The following is a 22866-nucleotide window of genomic DNA, read 5'->3' as shown; positions in this document are numbered from 1 at the left end:
TTGCTTTGTTGCCCAGGATAGAGTGAGTGCAGTGGCATCAGCCTAGCTCACAGCAACCTCAAACTCCTGGGCTCAAGCAATCCTGCTGCCTCAGCCTCCCGAGTAGCTGGGACTACAGGCATGTGCCACCATGTCTGGCTAATTATTTTTATATATATTAGTTGGCCAATTAATTTCTTTCTATTTATAGTAGAGATGGGGTCTCGCTCTTGCTCAGGCTGGTTTCGAACTCCTGACCTTGAGCGATCCACCCGCCTCGGCCTCCCAGAGTACTAGGATTACAGGCGTGAGCCACCGCGCCTGGCCCCTTTTCTTTTCTGACAGAGGCTTGCTCTGTCACCTGGCCTAGAGTGCCATGGTGTCAACCTAACTCACAGCAACCTTAAACTCCTGGGCTCAAGTGATCCTCCTGCCTCACCCTCCTGATTAACTACAGGGACTACAGGCTCCGCAACACCATGCCCAGCTAGTTTTTTCTATTTATAGTAGAGACAGGGTCTCACTCTTGCTTAGGCTGGTCTCAAACTCCTGAGCTCAAGCAGTCCTCCTGCCTCTGCCTCCCAGAGTGCTAGGATTACAGGCGTGAACCACCGTGCCCTTCCGGAAGTCATTGATTTTTGAAACAAAAAATTAAAGGTTGAAAGCTTCTGAAAAAGTATCGAGTGGAGACTTTTCTACTTAGTTTAAATTCTTAGAGCACTGTCATGTCTATGTCAAATGAGACTTTAATACTTATAGCTTTTTATAAACTCATTGTTTACAATATGAGATACTAGAGGATTCCTGCAATAGGCATAAGACCAGGATTGTATTTTTACTAAATTAGAGATAAATTTAAAAAGCCTGATAGCATATAGGCATAATTGCCTTTTTTGTTGATCTAGTTCCAGGTTCTAGAATAATATTGTTTCTAAATGAAGTGTGAACTTTGAAAATCATTAGTAATATCTTATGAATTTTTTTTCTCCTTTTTGTGCTAAGGTCTTTTTTTTTTTTTGAGTCAGAGTCTCATTCTGTTGTCTGGGCTAGAGTGCTGTGGCATCAGCTCAGCTAACAGCAACCTCAAATTCCAGGGCTCAGGCAATCCTTATGCCTCAGGCTTCTGAGTAGCTGGGACTACTGGCATGCGCCACCATGCCCGGCTCATTTTTTCTGTATGTTTTTAGTTGGCCAATTAATTTGTTTCTATTTTTAGTAGAGACAGGGTCTCGCTCTTGCTGGGGCTGGTTTCGAATTCCTGACCTTGAGTGATCTGCCCGACTCAGCCTCCCAGAGTGCTAGGATTACAGGCATGAGCCACCATGCCTGGCCTGAGCTATAAGGTCTTTGTCTGTTGTCCCAGCTAGAGTGCAGTGATGTCATCATGGCTTACTGCAACCTCAAACTGCTGAGGTCAAGTGGTCCGCCTGCCCCAGCGTCCTGGTGTTATGAAGTTTTTTTTCCTGTTAATGTTGGCTGTGCATTTCAAGTGTGGTATCCCATTCTTCTCCAACATAGCTCACACACTAAAAAATTTTTTTCTTGCTAATTTGGCTTATACTGTAAAAAGAGGATTTTTGTTTATTTGTTTTTTGAGAGAGGGTCTTGCTCTGTTGCCCATCTCCTGGGCTCAGAAGTATTACTGTCTCAGCCTCCTGAGTAGCTGGGTCCAGCTGGGTTTTCTTTTCCTTTTTTTTTTTTTTTTTTTTTTTGTAGAAACAATGTCTTGCTATATTACTGAGGTTGGTCACAAACTCCTGGACTCAAGCAATCCTCCCAAAGTGCTGAGATTACAGTTGTGAATCATTGACGACTAACTACTTTTTCTGTTCTGTATGTTAGAATCTATATAGTAAATAATCCACATTTATACCTATGTTAGCTTTATTCATAATTAGATAAAGTTTAGTGCCTATTTGTTTAAGCTTATTTTAGTATATCCTTGTGATTTAATTATCTAGTCTTTGATGTGGTAGTGATGTGATATTGCTTCTATTAAGCCTATAGTTTTCATTTTGCCTGATTTTGGGGGGAATTTTTTTGTGTCCTCTTTTTTTCTAAACAGAATTTAGGGTAGGGAACTTGAGAGGGAAATGGAAGTATTTTTTGTTTTTCTGTTTTATCTCTTCATTTATAAACCATTTCAGCTAGATATGCCAGGTACTTAATTCCAGTTGATCTTTATATGAAAACCATCTAAAACTCAATTATCATGGTTACTGTGGCTCCTAAAAGTCACTAAGTCATTTTCCTTGTTAATTTGAATGCATTCATAGTAATTACGGAAAGAAAACACATAGCAGAAAATTATATTCATTTTGATATTTTCCACTTTTCTTAAATAGAGAAGAAGTCCGTGCCCCAATTCCTCAAAAGCAAGAAATATTGGTGGAACCAGAACCTTTGTTTGGTGGTAAGTTTTATTCCCCTTAGCTTTATTTAACTTTGTTGTTATCTTTAGGATTTTAATGAAAATATTAAATGATATGAAGGTTTGTTAAGAGATTATTCAGGTATAGAGTCAGTTTTTATCTTGTATTTCTGTACTCTGCTCAGGAAAGTTGCACAATTAGTTTACAGTGAAGCAGATTAAAAAATTGATACTTGTTGCAGAAGACGAAAAGGAGGAAAGTTACCAAAAAGAATTGCTGCCTTGTAATGGAAACGAATCTGTCATTAGATAAAGACTGATTATTTTTTGTTTTCAAGATACCTACTTGACTGCCATATCCTTACTATCTTGATTTGCCTTATCTTCTCCCTCTTCTTAGCTTCTAGAAGTGCTATTCCTATTTCAAACAAAGAAGAATATAAACCCTAATTCATGCAAAAATTCAGGCTGTAAGTCTGGGTAAAGATTGATGATAGAGAATGGGACATTTAATTGGATTTAAAGAAAATTTATAGTTAGTTTAATAAACATCTTATTAAACCAATAATGGAACCAAATTGGAATAACCAAATAAAGTTATTTGGTTCCCTTTTATGAACCAAATAGTTTAGGTATTAATGGGTGTATTTATTTATTCATTTTTGTTTGTTTGTTTTCTCCCACCTTCTTAACTGGGTTTATTTTTTAAAAAATAGAAGATGGAGTTATAATCTGGTTGGGCAGAGATGGAGAAATGTATATATTGGGAACAGTAATGTAGAGAAATAGTTTATTTTCAGAGTTGAGAACAGACCTGTATAAAGTTTTATAGGTAAACCGTGATAGAGGAGGAAAAATAAGTTGTAAGAAAAGGATGGAGAAAATTATGTAAACCGTATCTTTTTATTTGAAAAAGCAACTTATTTGAGAGTTTTTATAAGATAGACCTTTAACTTGGCTACTTTTTTTGGAGTTCACTGTAGCAAGAAATAAAAATATTGTCTGGATTCAGAAATAAAGGTAAGGGGAAAACTATAAGGTCTGAATACTGCAGTATAATAATGTGCTTCCGAGACTGTTCAGTTCAGTCAGTCATGCTATTATACCAGATGTAATAAAGCATTGTTCATAATTTAAAAAATATAACCCTTATGAATAGATTTTGGAGCTAAGGAGTAATGTCCTTAGAAGCTTTATCGTTTCTTTACTATGAGGAATAATGCAGGATCTTTGAGTGGGTAGGGCTATAGGAAATGAGTTCTCTGCTATCTTGCTGTTGAACAGAGGCAGAAGAGTTCTTTTTTTTTTTTTGCTGTAGCTTCTAATTTTATTTTACTTTCATTTTTATTTATTTTTAATTTTTTCCAGCATATTATGGGGGTACAGATGTTAAGGTTACATATATTTCCCTTGCCCCCCTCCCCCCTGGAGTCAGAGCTTCAAGCGTGTCAATCCCCCAGTTGGTGCGCATCACACTCATTATGTATGTATATACCCATTCTCTCTCCCCCCCACCTGCCCGACACCCAATAGATGTTATTCTTATATGTCCACTTATGTGTTGATCAGTTAATACCAATTTGCTGATGAGTACATGTGGTGCTTATTTTTCCATTCTTGGGATACTTCACTTAATAGAACGGGTTCCAGCTCTATCCAGGAATATACAAGAGGTGCTATATCACCGTTGTTTCTTATAGCTGAATGGTACTCCATGGTATACATACACCACATTTTATTAATCCACTCATGTATTTGACAGGCACTTCGGTTGTTTCCACATCTTTGCAATTGTGAATTGTGCTGCTATAAACATTCGATTGCAGGTGTCTTCTTCAGAGAGTGACTTTTGTTCTTTTGGATAGATGCCTAGTAATAGGATTGCTGGATCAAATGGTAGATCTACTTGTATCACTTTAAGGTATCTCTATATTGCTTTCCACAGAGGTTGAACTAGTTTGCAGTCCCACCAGCAATGTAGGAGTGTTCCTATCTCTCCACATCCATGCCAACATTTATTGTTTTGGGACTTGTTAATAAAGGCCATTCTTACCGGAGATAAGTGATATCTCATTGTGGTTTTGATTTGCATTTCCCTGATGATTAGAGATGTTGAGCATTTTTTCATATGTTTGTTGGCTATTATTCTGTCTTCTTTTGGAAAGTTTCTGTTCATGTCCTTTGCCCACTTTTTGATAGGATTGTTTGATTTTTTCTTGCTGATTTTCCTGAGTTCTATATAGATTCTGATTAACAGCCCTTTATCAGATGTGTAGCTTGCAAAAATTTTCTCTCATTCTGTGGGTTGTCTGTTGCTTTCTTGACAGTTTCTTTGGCTGTGCAGAAGAGTTCTATTTGGAACTCCACTATTGCCATTTTTTACCTCTGTATTTTGACATACAGTAAGGAGAGGGATGAGAGTGACTTCATACAGTTAGGAAGTTATTCTTTTTTTTTTTTTTTGAGACAGAGTCTCGCTTTGTTGCCTAGGCTAGAGTGAGTGCCGTGGCATCAGCCTAGCTCACAGCAACCTCAAACTCCTGGGCTCAAGCAATCCTCCTGCCTCAGCCTCCCAAGTAGCTGGGACTACAGGTGTGCACCACCATGCCTGGCTAATGTTTTAATATTTTGTGGAGACAGGAGTCTCTGTTGCCCAATGTGGTCTTGAACTCCAGGCCTCAAGCTATCTTCCAGCCGTGGCCTCCCAAAGTGCTAGGATTGCAGGTGTGAGTCACTGAGCCCAGCTTTGTAGTTTATAAATAAGATTAAAAGTCAGTTTTCTTTCATAATGTTTTATGAAGCAATAGAAATGATTAACTTCATTAAATCTTGACCCTTGAGTATACATTTTAAAAGTATTCTGTTTGAGGCCGGGCATGGTGGCTCACGCCTGTAATCCTAGCACTCTGAGAGGCTGAGGCGGGAGGATTGCTCGAGGTCAGGAGTTCGAAACCAGCCTTAGCAGGAGCGAAACCCCGTCTCTACTATAAATAGAAAGAAATTAATTGGCCAACTAATACATAGAGAAAAAATTAGCCGGGCATGGTGGCGTATGCCTGTAGTCCCAGCTACTCGGGAGGCTGAGGTAGAAGGATTGCTTGAGCCCAGGAGATTGAGGTTGCTGTGAGCTAGGCTGATGCCACGGTGCTCACTCCAGCCTGGGCACCAAAGTGAGACTCTGTCTCAAAAAAAAAACCAAAATTCTGTTTGAAATAGGATGTATATATCAGACACTTCTGCATACTAAAGTTCTATGGTTATGTTAAGGGAAAGCAATTGATTTGTGAGCTGAACTGGCAGCTTTTTTCATAGAATATTCTTTTTACTTGAAAGATTGCCGATAAACTGTTATTGAGACTTGAACATTTGGCAGATATTTTCTTGAAAATGAACAAAGTGAGCCTGTTGCTTTTAGACAGCTGTGACCGTATTTGTTACCAGTGCTTGACTGAATGATTGATCAATTGATTTTATACGGAACACTTCACAAATTTTCATGACATCCTTGCACCAAGGCCATGCTAATCTTCTCTGTATCATTGCAGTTTTGGTATATGCTGCTGAAGCAATCACTGTTATCAATGATTTACAAAAGAACATTCAGGGAAAAATTAGGATTTTAGAAAATTTTTATCCGTTATTGTGAGCTTGGTGCCGTGCCCTTCCAGTACTTAAAGACTTTCTAATAAGATCAGTGGTGACATTAAAACAGATTTTTTTTTTTTTGAGACAAAGTCTCACTGTGTTGCCTGGGCTAGAGTGCCTAGCTAGTGCTGTCAGCCTAGCTCACAGCAACCTCAAACTCCTGGGCTCAGGCGATCCTCCTGCCTCAGCCTCCCAAGTAGCTGGGACTACAGGCATGTGCCACCATGCCTGGCTAATTTTTTTCTATATATTTTTAGTTGGCCAATTAATTTCTTTCTATTTTTAGTACAGACGGGGTCTCTCTCTTGCTCAGGCTCTCTTGCTCAAACTCCTGACCTTGAGCGATCCTCCTGCCTCGGCCTCCCAGAGTGCTAAGATTACAGGCGTGAGCCACCTCGCCTGGCCAACAGAAGATTTTTTTATATTGTATAATGTGCCTCAGCCTGTCAAGTAGCCAGGAGTACAGGCATGCACAACCACTCCTGGCTAATTTTTTAAAAAAATGTATTTTGTAAAGGCAGGGTCTTGCTATGTTGCCCAGCTGGGATATCATTTTTGTTATTGCATTATAGACCTTATCATCTGTAAAATATTTAAAGATTGGGTAACAGACGCTATAAATGGAAAGCAGAAGATCTTGGTTGTAGTTACTTTTTTCTCAGTAAACCATCATGTTAACGGTGGAAAAAAGTTTTCTTCCTATAAAGGGAAAGCAGAAGATCTTGGTTGTAGTCACTTTTTTGTCAGTAAACCATCATGTAATGGTGGAAGAAAGTTTTCTTCCAACATTAAAAATATTTTTTGGTATTTATAATTCTCTGTGTGTCTTCACTCACTAAGAAATAGTCCTTAAATTTTATGAGTTAGAACTTGAGTTACTCAAATGTGATACTAAAGAGTGATTGGATCCCTTGGGCAAACCTGAGTTGGATATTTGCAGAATGTGTATAGCTTTATAACTACGGATTCATCATCATCATTTTCTTACTTCCTAATGCCACCACTTAGAGTCTATCCTTTTATACAAGTTTGATCAAGCCTCTTAACTGGGCCTTAATTTTCTCATTTGTAAAACAAGATGGTTGGGCTGAAGATGGTTTTTGTTAATTTTATAATTATCAATGACTTGAAAGTTTTAAAAATTTATTTTTTGAGTAAAGGAACCATAGTGAATCTATGGCTATTTTTAAAACGAAATACTTATAGATAAAGACATTTTTAGAATTAAATTTCAGAATTATTATTCAAATTTTATTTTTAATGTTCAATTCTATTTTTTCTCCCCTAAAGCTCCTAAAAGACGACGGCCTGCACGTTCAATATTTGATGGTTTCCGAGACTTTCAAACTGAAACTAGTAGGTATCGGTGGACCAATTGTTTATCATCTCTCTCTTCTCCCTTCCTATTAAACAGAAAAGGGTGATTAATTAGGCCCAATTATGTGGAGGATTTACCTTATTTAAAAAATGAAGGTACTGGCCAGGCGCAAGGGGCCTCACGCCTGTAATCCTAGCACTTTGGGAGGCCTTGGCGGGTGGATCGCTCAAGGTCAGGAGTTTGAAACTAGCCTGAGCAAAAGTGAGACCCCGCCTCTACTATAAATAGAAAGAAATTAATTGGCCAACTCTCTCTCTCTCTCTCTTTCTATATATATATATATAACTATATAGTTTTTATGTGTGTGTATATATAGATATTAGCCGGGCATGGTGGCACATGCCTGTAGTCCCAGCTACTCAGGAGGCTGAGGCAGGAGGATCGCTTGAGCCCAGGAGTTTGAGGTTACTGTGAGCTAGGCTGACATCATGGTACTCTAGCCTGGGCAACAGAGTATCTCAAAAAAAAAAAAAGCTAAAAAAAAAATAATAATAAATGAAGTTACTAAAGTTACTAATTCAGGCCGGGCGTGGTGGCTCACGCCTGTAATCCTAGCACTCTGGGAGGCCGAGGCGGGTGGATTGCTCGAGGTCAGGAGTTCGAAACCAGCCTGAGCAAGAGCGAGACCCCATCTCTACTATAAATAGAGAGAAATTAATTGGCCAACTAATATATATAGAAAAAATTAGCCAGGCATGGTGGTGCATGCCTGTAGTCCCAGCTACTTAGGAGGCTGAGGCAGCAGGATTGCTTGAGCTCAGGAGTGTGAGGTTGCTGTGAGGTAGGCTGACGCCACGGCACTCACTCTAGCCTGGGCAACAAAGCGAGATTCTGTCTCAAAAAAAAAAAAAAAGTTACTAATTCAATCTATTTGTTATTAACTCCTTCCTGAACTGAATTGTTCCAAATTCTAACCTGTCTGGTTATAGAAGAATAATAAGGGATATGGAGATTAAGCTGACTATAATTAAATAAAAAAACTGATGTCCCTCAGGATCCTGATACCTGTTATGAAAGGAATGACTGTAATGAAATTGTTATCATAAGAGATTGAAAAATTGAAGAAAAAGCCACACCACCCAAAGTAGCCATTGTTAACATTTGGCTACAGTTATTTGGAATAGGTTTATATCTTTTGGTGTAGTAAGTTAGAATAAGCATCTTGGTCATATACATAGAGGATTTACTATTGATTTAGCAATGGAATCCTAAAGAAAGGACAGTTATGTTAAGAGAATATATGAGAAACTCTTAGACCATACTTAATTTTATTTATATATAATTTTTGAGACAGTGTCTCACTTTGTCACTTAGGCTAGAGTACAGTGACACTGTCATGGCTCACTGTAGCCTCACACTCCTGGGCTCAAGCGATCCTCTTACTTGAACCTCCTAAGTAGCTAGGACTAGAGGTGTGCGCTTCCATGTCTGACTAATTTTTAAATTTGTTGTAGATATGGGGTCTCACCACGTTGCCCAGGTGGGTCTCAGAACTCCTGGCCTCAAGTGATCCTCCCACCTGGGCCTCCCAAAGTGCTAGGATTTCAGGTGTGAGCCACTTCACCTGGCCTCATGCTTGATTTTATAATTGATTTATAATGAGTTAATTGAGGCACAGACAGGTCTTGAAACTTTGGAGAGAATTGAAGGGGAACCTAACCTGACTAAAGTAATCTAGAGACTCCTTTGCCCTTTCATTGGATGGTGACAGCAGTGGTCGTCATCTCTATTGCAAGAATCTTTAACGATTGAGAATGTAGATAAAAACAGGTGAATTTAGATTACTTTCAGAACTAGGTAAATGGGGATAAAAGTTTTCTGCTATGCTGAAGTTAGTTTTTGAATATGTGAAGGAAATTATTTTGATTAGGTGACTATTTTTAATTAATTTAATTATCTGCATTTATCCTTTGGATAAGGAACACTGCCAAGTCTTAAGATTCCTTCCTTACCCCCTTTTGTATTTTTTTTTTCAGAGTCAGCACTAGATCTTTCAATTTGAGTTCAAGCATATTTCTCAGTAATTCTTTCAGTTAATACAAGGTTGGTTTTTTTAATGAGATTCATAACTTTTATGGCTAATTAAAACTTTTTCATTCTCCTATGTTACAGTTCGACAAGAACAGGAATTAAGAAATGGAGGAGCAATAGATAAGAAACTAACTACCCTTGCAGATCTTTTCCGGCCACCCATTGACCTGATGCATAAAGGCAGCTTTGAAACAGTAAGTTGTTGCAGAGTCTGTGCCTCAAGTATGAATCCTTTTGCATTTTCAATGCTATTTTTTGTCTGTTTAAGAGCAAAAAAATTTTTTTTAGTATATGGGGAATTGCATCCTAGTAAGTATTTCTGTGTGATATACATACCGGTTACATTTAATTATTTTTCTACCAGCAATATATGAAATATATTTCTTAAATTAAAAAAATTTTTAATTATGGGTACATAGTTGTATATCTTTGTGTAGGGTACATATGATGGTTTTATACAGGCATATAATGTGAATTAATCAAATCAGAGTAATTGGGATATCTATCACCTCAGGCATTTAACATGTCTTTGTGTTAGGAACATTCCAGTTCTACTCTTTTAGTTATTTTGTTTTATTATTAATTTTTTTTATTTTTTATCGCCCTGTGTCTGCATGTGGAAGTTATTTTAAAGTATACCCTAACTTATGTGAAATATATTTCTACCAGAGGTATGTGAGATTGCTTGTTTGGTGAAATCCTTTTATTAGTCTTGTGGTATCATTTTAGAATCTTTGCCATTTTGATAACTTCAAAAGAAATCTTTCAGCCGGACGAGGTGGCTCACGTCTGTAATCCTAGCACTTTGGGAGGCCGAGGCGGTTGCTCAAGGTCAGGAGTTCGAAACCAGCCTGAGCAAGAGCGAGACTCGTCTCTACTATAAATAGAAAGAAATTAATTGGCCAACTAATATATATAGAAAAAATGAGCCTACTGCCGTAGGATTGCTTGAGCCCAGGAGTTTGAGGTTGCTGTGAGCTAGGCTGAGCTAGGCTGGCACTCACTCTAGCCTAGGTAACAAAGTGAGACTCTGTCTCAAAAAAAAGGAAATCTTTCTGTAACTACTCCTGAGAATAATGTGTGATGGAGTATTAGCCATTCGTGACTTGTTTGTAGGTATCTTTTACCTATATTTCTATGGGGATCCTAGTGTGTTTTAAAAGAATATCTCTGTAGCTTCAGGTCTTGGTTTTATCTTGGCCAAATGTGGTTTTTTTATTTTGGTAATCTTTGGGAACCAGTCTCTGTCATTTAAGAGGAACATAGTATTTGTGAAATGAATGAGTTTAGTTAAGATTTTTTTGTTTTGTTTTGTTTTGAGACAGAATCTTGTTCTGTAACTCTGGGTAAGGTGCTGTGGCATCATCATAGCTCACTGTAACCTCAGATTCTCAGGCTTAAGTGATATCCTCCTGCCTCAGCCTTCTGAGTAGCTGGGACTATAGGGGTGTACCACGTTGCCTGGCTGATTTTTCTATTTTTAGTAGAAAGAAGGTGTTGCTCTTGCTCAGGCTGGTCTCAAACTCCTGAGCTCAAGTGATCCTCCCAGAGTGCTAGGATTACAGCTGTGAGCCACCTTTCCCAGCCCCTAGTTAAGATTTTAGATAATCTTCTATTGAAGTTTTCGAACAGTTTGCTTTTGTGTGTTAGCTAGCTTGTTAACCTCCTTTTGAATCACAGTAGCATTTCCATAGATGTAAATCAATTAAATTTCAGCGAATTCTTATCTGTAAGAATAAAGTAGACTAGCTGGGACTGCAGGCATGCGCCACCATGCCTGGCTCATTTTTTCTATATATATTAGTTGACCAATTAGTTTCTTTCTATTTTTAGTAGAGACGGGGTCTCACTCTTGCTCAGGCTGGTTTCGAACTCCTGACCTTGAGCAATCCACCCACCTCGGCCTCCCAGAGTGCTAGGATTACAGGCGGGAGTCACCGTGCCCGGCAGCATATTTTAATATAGTTCCTTTTTTACTTTATTCTAAGTATATATGTTTGCTGAAACATGTCATTTTTTCCTCTAATCCTTCATGCTTTCCTGATCAGGCTGGGAGAGGTGGGAGAAGTGTTAGTTAGTCTCCTACTGTTTTGCCCTTGAGTCTCCATTTTATGGCTTGGAAATGTTGATTTCAGAGCAACCTAATAGATTCCTTATTTGTTCCATGGTCCACGCTCAATCTCCAGAACTTAACTGTCATAATTGATATATTTAGTGAGATTGGGTAGGACTCTTCCTTTTTTTTATGATATATCTTTAAGATGTACAATGTGATAGTTTGAATGTACATAGTAAAATCATTAGTACAGTCAAGCAAAAGCAAATTAACCTATCCATCACCTTTCATAGTTATCTTTTTTGTGTGTGTGGAACCACAAAAGTGATATATATTAACTACATACTTGAAAATGAATTAAGTTTTTATTTTTTTTTTTTTTTTTTTTTTTTTTTTATTTTATTTTTTTTTGAGACAGAGTCTCACTTTTGTTGCCCAGGCTAGAGTGAGTGCCGTGGCGTCAGCCTAGCTCACAGCAACCTCAAACTCCTGGGCTCAAACGATCCTCCTGCCTCAGCCTCCCAAGTAGCTGGGACTACAGGCATGTGCCACCATGCCCGGCTATTTTTTTGTATATATATTTTTAGTTGGTCAATTAATTTCTTTCTATTTTTAGTAGAGACGGGGTCTCGCTCAGGATGGTTTCGAACTCCCAACCTCGAGCAATCCGCCCGCCTCGGCCTCCCAGAGTGCTAGGATTACAGGCGTGAGCCACCGCGCCCGGCCTGAATTAAGTTTTTAAAAAGTTTGTCCTTTGACATGCTCTTACACTGGCATAAATAAAATATTTAGGATAAGCAATTTAATTGTAAGCTTGCCCTCTAGTTTTAATCTTCTGAATTGTAAAATCTCAAGGTGTTTGACTGCATGTAACAAAACCTAAATGATTATGGTGTGACTGAATAAGGGTTTATTTTTGTCATGTACTAAGCCTGAAGTTGACGGAATCATTTGTGTTTATTCATCAGCTCAAAGATGTCAGGTTAGATGTCTTCCTGAGTTTTATTAATTTTTCTCTCATGGCTTTACCATGGCAGCTGCCTATCCTTTATAGCATTCTAGTGATAATAATAGCAGTATGAAAGGCAAAAAGGATCTGAGTTTGTTTTGGCATGTTTTCTATTTTTATTAGCTTCTGAGTTGCTCTAAGTCTTTTAAAATTAATTAATTGATTAATTTTAAGACAGAATCTCACTCTGTCGCCCTGGGTAGAATGCAGTGATGTCATCATATTTCAGTGCAACCTCAAACTCCTGGGCTGGAGCAATCCACCTGCCTCAGCCTTGTGAGTAGCTGGGACTACAGGTGACCACCACCACACCCAGTTAATTTTTTCTAGTTTGTTAGAGATGAGGTCTCTCTCTTGCTCAAGCTGGTCTCAATCTCCTGAGCTCAAGCAGTCCTCCTGCCTCAGCCTCCCAGAGTGCTGGGATTGTAGGCATTGAGCTGCTGCGCCCTGCTCTTAAGTCTTAATGAAGTAATTGAGCTTGATTTAATTTGGTCTCTTTGGACTATAAAAAGCAGGTACTCTCATTTGTGGTATTGGGTTTTAAAAAAAAAAAAAAGCAGGTACTCTTCTGCTTCTTCAGTATGAATCTCTTTAGATATTGTCCTCTGAATTTTAAGTTATATCACCTTTTTTCTTTGTATTTCATTGCCTGTATTGTTGCAGCAGTCTATTCATCTTTTTCCACTGATTAATATTAAACCATCTACAGCTGCACTCCCCAACCCTCAGGCCTCGGCCCAGTACTGGTCCAGGGCCTATAGGAAACCTGTTAAGCTCCGCACCATCCTCTCTGATCTTCCTACCCTAAGTTTGTGGAAAAATTGTCTTCTATGAAACCAGTCTGGTGCCAAAAAGGTTGGGGACTGCTGATCTATGAATCTTTCTATTTTTTTTTTCTTTTTTAACTTTTTTTTTTTGAGACAGAGTCTCACTTTGTTGCCCAGGCTAGAGTGAGTGCCATGGTGTCAGCCTAGCTCACAGCAACCTCAAACTCCTGGGCTCAAGCAAGCCTCCTGCCTCAGCCTCCCGAGTAGCTGGGACTGCAGGCATGCGCCACCATGCCTGGCTCATTTTTTCTATATATATTAGTTGACCAATTAGTTTCTTTCTATTTTTAGTAGAGACGGGGTCTCACTCTTGCTCAGGCTGGTTTCGAACTTCTGACCTTGAGCAATCCACCCACCTCGGCCTCCCAGAGTGCTAGGATTACAGGCGGGAGTCACCGTGCCCGGCAGCATATTTTAATATAGTTCCTTTTTTACTTTATTCTAAGTATATATGTTTGCTGAAACATGTCATTTTTTCCTCTAATCCTTCATGCTTTCCTGATCAGGCTGGGAGAGGTGGGAGAAGTGTTAGTTAGTCTCCTACTGTTTTGCCCTTGAGTCTCCATTTTATGGCTTGGAAATGTTGATTTCAGAGCAACCTAATAGATTCCTTATTTGTTCCATGGTCCACGCTCATCTCCAGAACTTAACTGTCATAATTGATATATTTAGTGAGATTGGGTAGGACTCTTCCTTTTTTTTATGATATATCTTTAAGATGTACAATGTGATAGTTTGAATGTACATAGTAAAATCATTAGTACAGTCAAGCAAAAGCAAATTAACCTATCCATCACCTTTCATAGTTATCTTTTTTGTGTGTGTGGTAAGAGCACCTAAAATCTATTTTCAGCACATTTTCAGTATACAGTACAATATTATTAACTATAGACCTAATGCTGTACCATTAGATCTCTAGACTTTAATTCAAGACTTCTTTGTATCATCCAAATATTGCTGCTTTGTCTGAAAGTCATGTCATCTTTGGACCTTTCCTTTTAGCAGTAATTTCTCAACAGTGTCCTCATTATGGATAGCACCATTTCTAAGTTTCTGTTGTTGGTATAAGTTTTCTCCCCACTGTAAGCTTCCTGAGGGCAGGGATTTTTGTGTTTTTTTTTTTTTTCATTTTTTTAACTGCTATTACTTCAGCATATCTATAACTGTACCTAAGACACAGTAGGTAATAAGTATTTGTTGAATGAATGAGTCTGAATTAATGAAAGCATGAATGTGAATAAACAAATATTAAAAAAAACCAGCAAATGATTTTTCATCATTTTTATACTCTGGGCTTTTAATCATTTTCAGTTTTATATAGTTTATTATCCGTGTTGTTGGAATAGACTTGCTCTCCAGTCTGTCTCTATAACGTTTGTTCATTTTTTTTTTTTTTTGGTTTATTCTCAGATACTTTTTCTTTAGTTAAGGCAATTTAATTCTTCATTTGTCATCCATTTGTTAAACCTATGTCTTATAGCTAAGAAACTAAATGGAAATATTACTTCTTAAGAGCAAAGAATTATTTTATTTGTATACTTTTAGCTTTTGACCACTTGAATATAGCTTCCTGGCTGAATACAAGACTATTTCCTTTAGGACTTGAGTTTTCACCTGTGGAATCAGTAAGTGAATATTAGAAAATAATTTATTATGGGGGATTTATACAGAAAGGATAACAGTATTCATAAGATTATATATACCTTCTTGAAACAGAAGATATTCTTAGTACCCACAAAATGATGGTCCAGTATGTTCTTCAATTGCTATTATTACATGTCAAAGTGATGTGGAAAAGAATATTGTTCCAGGACAAAATTTATTCAAACCTATGGCTTTCATGTCATTATTCCTATGCAAAGATTTGAGGTAGCATTTTGCTCCGTTTGCTTTTCTTCCATTCTTTTTCTATTCAGCAACATTTCATAGGTCTTTATGATTGAGAGGCAAAAATTACACACTCATGATTGGTGTATTGATATTTCTGCTATAAATTGGGGAATAGTTTGGAGATCGTTCTCATTCTTTAATCCTATAATCCCATTTTTGGAAATGTATTCCTAGGAAAACAACTCTAAGAGAAAGAAACTGAGCAGTTATTACTAAAATATTTAGGGTGATTTCTACAAAGTAGCACATGCCTAATTGAATTGAATATAATATTTGGAAATGTTATAGAAATGATATTGAAGAAAATAAAACAACACAAAGTAATATATACACACCAGCTACATCCATTAAAAGGGAGAGATATACTTGTTGATAAGAATTAAGAAGAGAATAGAATTATATGACTTGTTGATCTTAAGTTTGTGGACTCCTTTTCAGATAAAGATGTTTTAAACATATACATTAAAAATTCAGCTATTGTGGCTGGGTGTAGTGGCTCATGCCTGTAATCCTAGCACTCTGGGAGGCTGAGGCGGGCGGATTGCTCAAGGTCAGGGGTTCAGAACCAGCCTGAGCGAGACTCCATCTCTACTAAAATAGAAAGAAATTAATTGACCAACTAAAAATATATATACAAAAAATTAGCTGGGCATGGTAGCAATGCCTGTAGTCCCAGCTACTTGGGAGGCTGAGGCAGTAGGATCTCTTGAGTCCAGGAGTTTGAGGTTGCTGTGAGCTAGGCTGATGCCATGGCACTCACTCTAGCCTGGGCAACAAAGTGAGACTCTGTCTTAAAAAAATAAAATTCAACCATTGTAACAAATAACAATTGATAAAAGAGAAAACAGTTAATTTAGATTGAGAAATGTTTGAGAATGAGCAATATTATTATATATGCCTATGCAAAGGAAATTTAAGGAATGTGTGAATGGTGAAAACTTCGGTGTCATACCTGAGAAAAGACTTAGTATTTATATGGAAAGAAGACAACTTTTGAACCTGAAACATATAAGTTACCAAATAGAAATTATTTCTAACAAATGTTGTACAACTTTACTCTAATAGGCCAAGGAGTGTGGCCAGATGCAGAATAAGTGGCTGATGATAAACATTCAGAATGTACAAGACTTTGCATGCCAGTGCCTCAACCGTGATGTATGGAGCAATGAAGCCGTGAAGAATATTATCCGGGAGCATTTCATTTTCTGGCAGGTGAGAAGGACAGTTAATCAAAATTTTTATAGCATTTTCCTTTTGTTGTATGTGCTGGGAGGAGAAACTGGGTTATAAACTGGAGAAAAATTAATAACTGAATTAAATTATGAGATACAAAAAAGTAAAACTACCCATAAAGGCTGAAATAGTAAAGTGAGTAAAGGCAAATGAAAGAGCAACAATTAAGAACTCCCAGCCAGTCATGGTGGCTCACCCCTATAATCCTAGCACTCTGGGTGGCCAGGGTGGGCGGATCGCTCAAGGTCAGGAATTTGAAACCAGCCTGAGCAAGAGCGAGACCCTGTCTTTACTAAAAATAGAAAGAAATTAATTGGCCAGCTAAAAATATATATAGAAAAAATTAGCTGAGCATGGTGGCTCATACTTGTAATCTCAATTACTGGGAGACTGAGGCAGCAGGATTGCCTGAGCCCAGGAGTTTGAGGTTGCTGTGAGCTAGGCTGACACCACGGCACTCTCTCTAGCCTGGGCAACAGAGTGAAACTCTGTCTCAAAAAAAAAAAAGAACTCCCAAGGGAGGAATGAAAAAAAAAACACCAAGCCATACAAACCACATAATATTCATATCCCATAAGAGTTTAAATGTGTTGATAGATTCTACAACTGTACTGTTCAATATAAATATAATATATGCCACATATGTAATTTAAATTTGTGTTATAGCCACATTAAAAAAGATGAAAAGAAATTGGTGAAATTAATTTTAGTAATATATTTTGCTTAAATCAGTAAAGCCATCATATAACTAAGATAAAAATATTAATGAGATGGTTTGCTGCTTTAAGACATGGTGTGTATTTTATACTTACAGCACATCTCAGTTTTGACTGGTCACATTTTAAGTGCTTTAATAGCCCAGGTGACTACTGGCTACTATATTGGAAAGTGCAGGTGTAGAAGATCTTGAAAATTGTAGAAGTCAGGCCGGGCATGGTGGCTCACGCCTGTAATCCTAGCACTCTGGGAGGCCGAGGCGGGTGAATTGCTCGAGGTCAGGAGTTCGAAACCAGCCTGAGCAAGAGCGAGACCTCGTCTCTACTATAAATAGAAAGAAATTAATTGGCCAACTAATATATATTTAAAAAATTAGCTAGGCGTGGTAGCTCATGCCTATAGTTCCAGCTACTTGGGAGGCTGAGGCAGGATGATTGCTTGAGCCCAAGAGTTTGAGGTTGCTGTGAGCTGGGCTGACGCCACGGCACTCACTCTAGCCTGTGCAACAAAGCGAGACTCTGTCTCAAAAAAAAAAAACTGTAGAAGTCAAATTGATAACATTTGACTAAGGCTTGACTTTGTTACCCCCATATATTCTTAAACATGTCACTTAGTTCTTCTGGCTCTAGATTTTTATTTATTTTTTTGAGGATCTTGCTCTGTTGCCTAGGCTGGAGTACAGTGGCACCTTCATAATGCAGTGCAACCTCAAATTCCTGCGCTCAAGCAATCCTACTGCCTCAGCCTCACAAGTAGCTAAGATTACAGGTGTGCACTATGATGCCAGGCTAATTTTTTAAAAAAATTTTTTGTAGAAATGGGATCTTGCTGTGTTGCCCAAGCTGGTTTTGAACTCCTGGCCTCAAGCAATTCTCCCACCTTGGCTGAATAAAATAGAAGAAATTTTACCATTAAAAAATATTGAATTTAATATAGGCCAGACTTGGTAGTTCATGCCTGTAATCCTAGCACTCTGGGAGGCCGAGGTGGGTGGATCGCTCAAGGTCAGGAGTCCAAAACCAGCCTGAGCAGCTCGACCCTGTCTCTACTAAAAATAGAAAGAAATTAATTGGCCAACTAAAAATATATAGAAAAAATTAGCCAGGCATGGTGGCGCATGCCTGTAGTCCCAGCTACTCGGAGGCTGAGGCAGGAGGATTGCTTGAGTTCAGGAGTTTGAGGTTGCTGTCAGCTAGGCTGACGCCGTGGCACTCTAGCCTGGGCAACAGAGTGAGACTTTGTCTCAAAAAAAAAAAAAATATATATATATATATATATATCAGGCACATCAAAACATTAATAGCACATCTTGCAGTAGAACAAATTAAGTTTCTTTGTAAGTTTTATTTTCTGTAATTTTTCCTAAAAGAAAAAAATTGATATAAGATCATCAAGATCATCTAACCTTAACTTGTTAATTTATATAAAAAGAAATTAGAGGACCAGACACAGTAGCTCACGCCTGTAATCCTAGCACTCTGGGAAGCCGGGGCAGAAAGATTGCTTGAGCTCAGGAGTTCGAGACCAGCCTGAGCAAAAGTGAGACTCTGTCTCTATTATTAGAAAGAAATTAGCCAAACAACTGAAAATAGAAAAAATTAGCCGGGCATGGTGGTACATGCCTGTAGTCTGAGCTACTCGGGAGGCTGAGGCAGGAGGATCGCTTGAGCCCAGAAGTTTGAGGTTGCTGTGAGCTAGGCTGAATGCCCGGGCACTCTAGTGCAGGCAAGAGAGTGAGAACTATCTCAAAAAAAAAAGAAGAAAAACTGGGAAGGGATTAGAACTTGTTTATTATAAGTTTCCAGACAGGGGCTGAGGGCAGGAAAGTGTTTATACCAGATGACCTTCATTTTCCCTTATACGAAGGAGTGAGATCCTGACTCACATACCAAATGTATATTTGGAAAATTAATTATTGTTGGTGTATGACAATGTTATAGTTGCTGTTTTTTTTTTTAGAGGCTGACATTTTTTTAATCAATGGTTTAACAGGTTTATCATGACAGTGAAGAAGGCCAGAGATACATACAGTTTTATAAACTAGGGGATTTCCCCTATGTTTCCATATTGGACCCACGGACAGGTAAGATTTTTTATCAGCTTACAGCCTTTAACCTGTCATTGAACTTTCATCTACCTGAATGATTGGTCTTTAATATTTGAATGGATCTGGCTTCAGAATTGCAATAATTTAGGTGAAGATTTCTTGTTTATTCCCTTTGTAATTATTTAAACATCTGTTGCTGTGTATATTTACGAAATCTTTCTCTGGCAACTTTGGAAGATGGCAGTATTTTATATTTGTGAAGTTCTGTTCTTTCAAAAGGATATCTGTTATGTTCATCTTATCATTTTATAAGGGATTCCCCTTAGGTTTTCTATCATTAAAATTAAGATTGTTCAGGTACTGGTTGTAATCCCACCAGAGAAGCAGGAGGAGGCAGAAGTGGTTTTATTATTAATTGATTACATTTTATATAGATAATGTTTTCTCTGAATCTCTTCTTCCTAAATATAGCAATAAGTGATTTCAGCAGTTAAGGTAGTTACCGTATCATGATGGGTGGGAATCTGTTAGATGGTTTATAATTGATGTATCCTGTAGGTTATAAAGATAATATGTTACTTAAGCCGGTAAGGTATGTGGATATGTGTTCATAATAAATTTTAATTATGCATATTCTGAAAGAAATGAATGTTCAGAAAGAATATAGATTTTGTGTTTATATGTCCTTGTTTTGATCTTTAGGTCAGAAGCTAGTGGAGTGGCACCAATTAGATGTATCTTCTTTCTTGGACCAAGTGACAGGATTTCTGGGTGAACATGGGCAACTGGATGGACTTTCTAGCAGTCCCCCCAAAAAATGTGCCCGTTCAGTAAGTATAATTAGAAAGTAGTGATGGGCGGGCAGTTAATTGTACGTAAGCATCTGTGTAAAATGTATGGTGTTAAGATGGTAAAGATAGTAATGTAAGTAGTGGAAAGTTATCACTTATGGCTGTACAACATCTCAAATATCCTCCTTATATTTTGATAATTTCCCACAAAAAGGGTTTCATCTTTTCAATGAAATCCTAAGACTCATATTCCCAGTCTATTGTCAGCTTGGGTGCAGGCATATGACCTAAGATCTGCATTTAGAAGGAGGCAATGTGAATATGCTGAGCAGAAGGACTGATCTGGCAAGCCTGGTGGTGGGAGACATTCACTTCCTCAGGGGCAGCATTGGAAGGGCTTCTGGTATCCAAGTCTAAGCAGCAATGGAAGTGGTGGTATTTTTGATTTTTGTTTCTTTTTAAGAGGTGAGGTCTTGCTGTGTTGCCCAGGTTGGCCTTGAACTCCTAGGCATAAGCAATCCCTTCTACCTCAGCCTTCCTACTAGCTGGGGACTACAGATACATGCCACTTAGCCCAGCTAGAAAGTGGTGTTTTTGTTAGAAATCAAAACTTGTGGTATAGTTGGGCATTATTATGGTTATATAGCTTTAGAGCCTGGCTCTCTGGCTCTCCTAGGGATTGTTTCTATAATATGTTATTATTAAGCACCCTGTTGGATAATTTGTTATCAAAATTAGTTGGAAGGGCAGGGCATGGTGGCTCATGCCTGTCATCCCAGCACTTTGGGAGGCCAAGGCGATAGGATCGTTTGAGGCCAGGAGTTCAACGAGACTAGTCTGGGCAACATAGTGAGACCTCATTATCTATCTATCTATCTATCTATCTATCTATCTATCTATCTATCTATCTATCTATCTATCTATCTATCCATCCATCCATCCATCCATCCTAATCTATCTCCCTCCTTCCCTCCCTCCCTCTCTCCCTCCCTCCCTCCCTCTCTCTCTCTGTCTCTGTCTCCCCCTCTCCCCCTCTCCCTCTCTCCCCACCTATAAGCTTCAAATGAGACCCTATCTCTATAGAAAAATTTTTTTAAAGTTTAACCAGGTGTGGTGGTGCCTGCCTATAGTCCCAGCTACTTGGGAGCCTGAGGCAGGAGGATCACTTGAATCCAGGAGACTGCAGTGAGCTATGATTACACCACTACACTCTAGCCTGGGCAACAAAGCAAGATGTTGTCTCTTAATTAGTTGTAAGTAAGACATTGATATTCAAAGATACAGCAGTCTCACATTGGTTGAAGTGGCTGTTTGGGTTTGATGGCAGTGAAGATAAAAATAGTTTTGGAAGATGTGACTTTGGTAGTCCATATCATGTAGTAATGAAATAGTTCCTAGGATAAAGTGTGTATTTAAGGAAAAGCATTAAAGGGTGGTATAGAATTCTTTTTTAAGGCATAAAAAAATCCCAGGGGGCTCTTTAATTGCCCTAAGAGAGTTTCTTTTGGGTTCATAATAATGGTTTATATTTAAAAACCAGAGCCTGAACTTCAGAATTATAGAATTATGTCATAAATTGAGTTTATAACCTCACTCTTTTTTAAAAGGCACTTAGTAGGAAAGAATGGGACCATAAAATTGGAATGAATACATAGGGATAGGTTGGGTGACTGATACCTCAGATCCCACTTCTGATATCAAATTTTCTGAATGCTACAAATTTTGGTAAACTACAATGCAGGAGGACATCACAATAATAGCTTAAACAAGGAAGAGGTTTATATTTCTCAGCAAGCGTGCACACTGGCATTCTATGGCTTGAATCATGTGAATGCCATCAGGGAACCAGGCTCTTCCTCTTTTTTTATCCCCCTTCATCCTTAGTATTGGCTTTTGTCCTTGGGTCACAGTGTAGATGCTGCACTGCTATTAATACATACTAAGTGTGGTTCAGGAGGAAGGGGGTGGTATGTCTATAATAAAGGGTGAATAGCCACAAATAAGAGTTCTGCATATTTTATCTGGACATGTTTTCTTCCACAAACACAATTGAGGTTCTATAATATTAATAAGGAAGATATGATAATCTCACATGGATGTGAGATAGGAAACCAGCAGTGTTTGTCACAGTGTCATTCTTTTTTTCTTAATTTTTTTTTTTTTTAAGACAGAGTCTCACTGTTTCCCAGGCAAGAGTACAATGGTGTCAATTTGTCCATTTTACCTAAAAGGTGAAATGTATTGTCAGAGTTCTTTTTTTTTTTTTTTTTTTTTTTTTGAGACAGAGTCTCGCTTTGTTGTCCAGGCTAGAGTGAGTGCTGTGGCATCAGCCTAGCTCACAACAACCTCACACTCCTTCGCTCAATCGATCCTGCTGCCTTAGCCTGCTGAGTAGCTGGGACTACAGGCATGTGCCACCATGCCTGGCTAGTTTTTTCTATATATATTAGTTGGTCAATTAATTTCTTTCTATTTATAGTAGAGACGGGTTCTCACTCTTGCCCAGACTGATTTCGAACTCCTGACCTCGAGCTATCTGCTCGCCTGGGCCTCCCAGAGTGCTAGGATTACAGGCGTGAGCCACCGTGCCCGGCCAGAATTTTTTTTTTTTTTTTTTTTTTTTTTTTTTTTTGAGACAGAGTCTCACTTTGTTGTCCAGGCTAGAGTGAGTGCCGTGGCGTCAGCCTAGCTCACAGCAACCTCAAACTCCTGGGCTCGAGTGATCCTTCTGCCTCAGCCTCCCGAGTAGCTGGGACTACAGGCATGCGCCACCATGCCCGGCTAATTTTTTATATATATATCAGTTGGCCAATTAATTTCTTTCTATTTATAGTAGAGACGGGGTCTCGCTCTTGCTCAGGCTGGTTTTGAACTCCTGACCTTGAGCAATCC

The 22866-nt window shown here is 38.4% G+C and overlaps 1 protein-coding gene and 1 non-coding gene across 2 annotated transcripts in view; one reads left to right on the top strand and one right to left on the bottom strand.

Annotated features, from left to right (window-relative positions):
• UBXN7 (UBX domain protein 7) overlaps positions 1-22866 on the top strand; it is a 59772-nt gene that overhangs the window by 19028 nt on the left and 17878 nt on the right. The window contains exons 3-8 of the mRNA XM_012780345.2: positions 2325-2392; positions 7286-7351; positions 9486-9598; positions 16252-16398; positions 19129-19219; positions 19886-20013. Coding sequence (XP_012635799.1) covers positions 2325-2392; positions 7286-7351; positions 9486-9598; positions 16252-16398; positions 19129-19219; positions 19886-20013 — 613 coding nt within the window. The remainder of the gene's footprint in view (positions 1-2324; positions 2393-7285; positions 7352-9485; positions 9599-16251; positions 16399-19128; positions 19220-19885; positions 20014-22866) is intronic.
• On the bottom strand, positions 5819-5920 carry LOC142875014 (U6 spliceosomal RNA). Its single transcript, XR_012922597.1, has one exon. It is a non-coding gene; the product is annotated as a U6 spliceosomal RNA (small nuclear RNA).

This window comes from Microcebus murinus, chromosome 1 (assembly GCF_040939455.1).
Source record: "Microcebus murinus isolate Inina chromosome 1, M.murinus_Inina_mat1.0, whole genome shotgun sequence".
Taxonomy (NCBI): Eukaryota; Metazoa; Chordata; class Mammalia; order Primates; family Cheirogaleidae; genus Microcebus; species Microcebus murinus.
The sequence above is the reverse complement of the archived record's forward strand: the minus strand, read 5'-3'. Positions and strand labels throughout refer to the sequence as shown.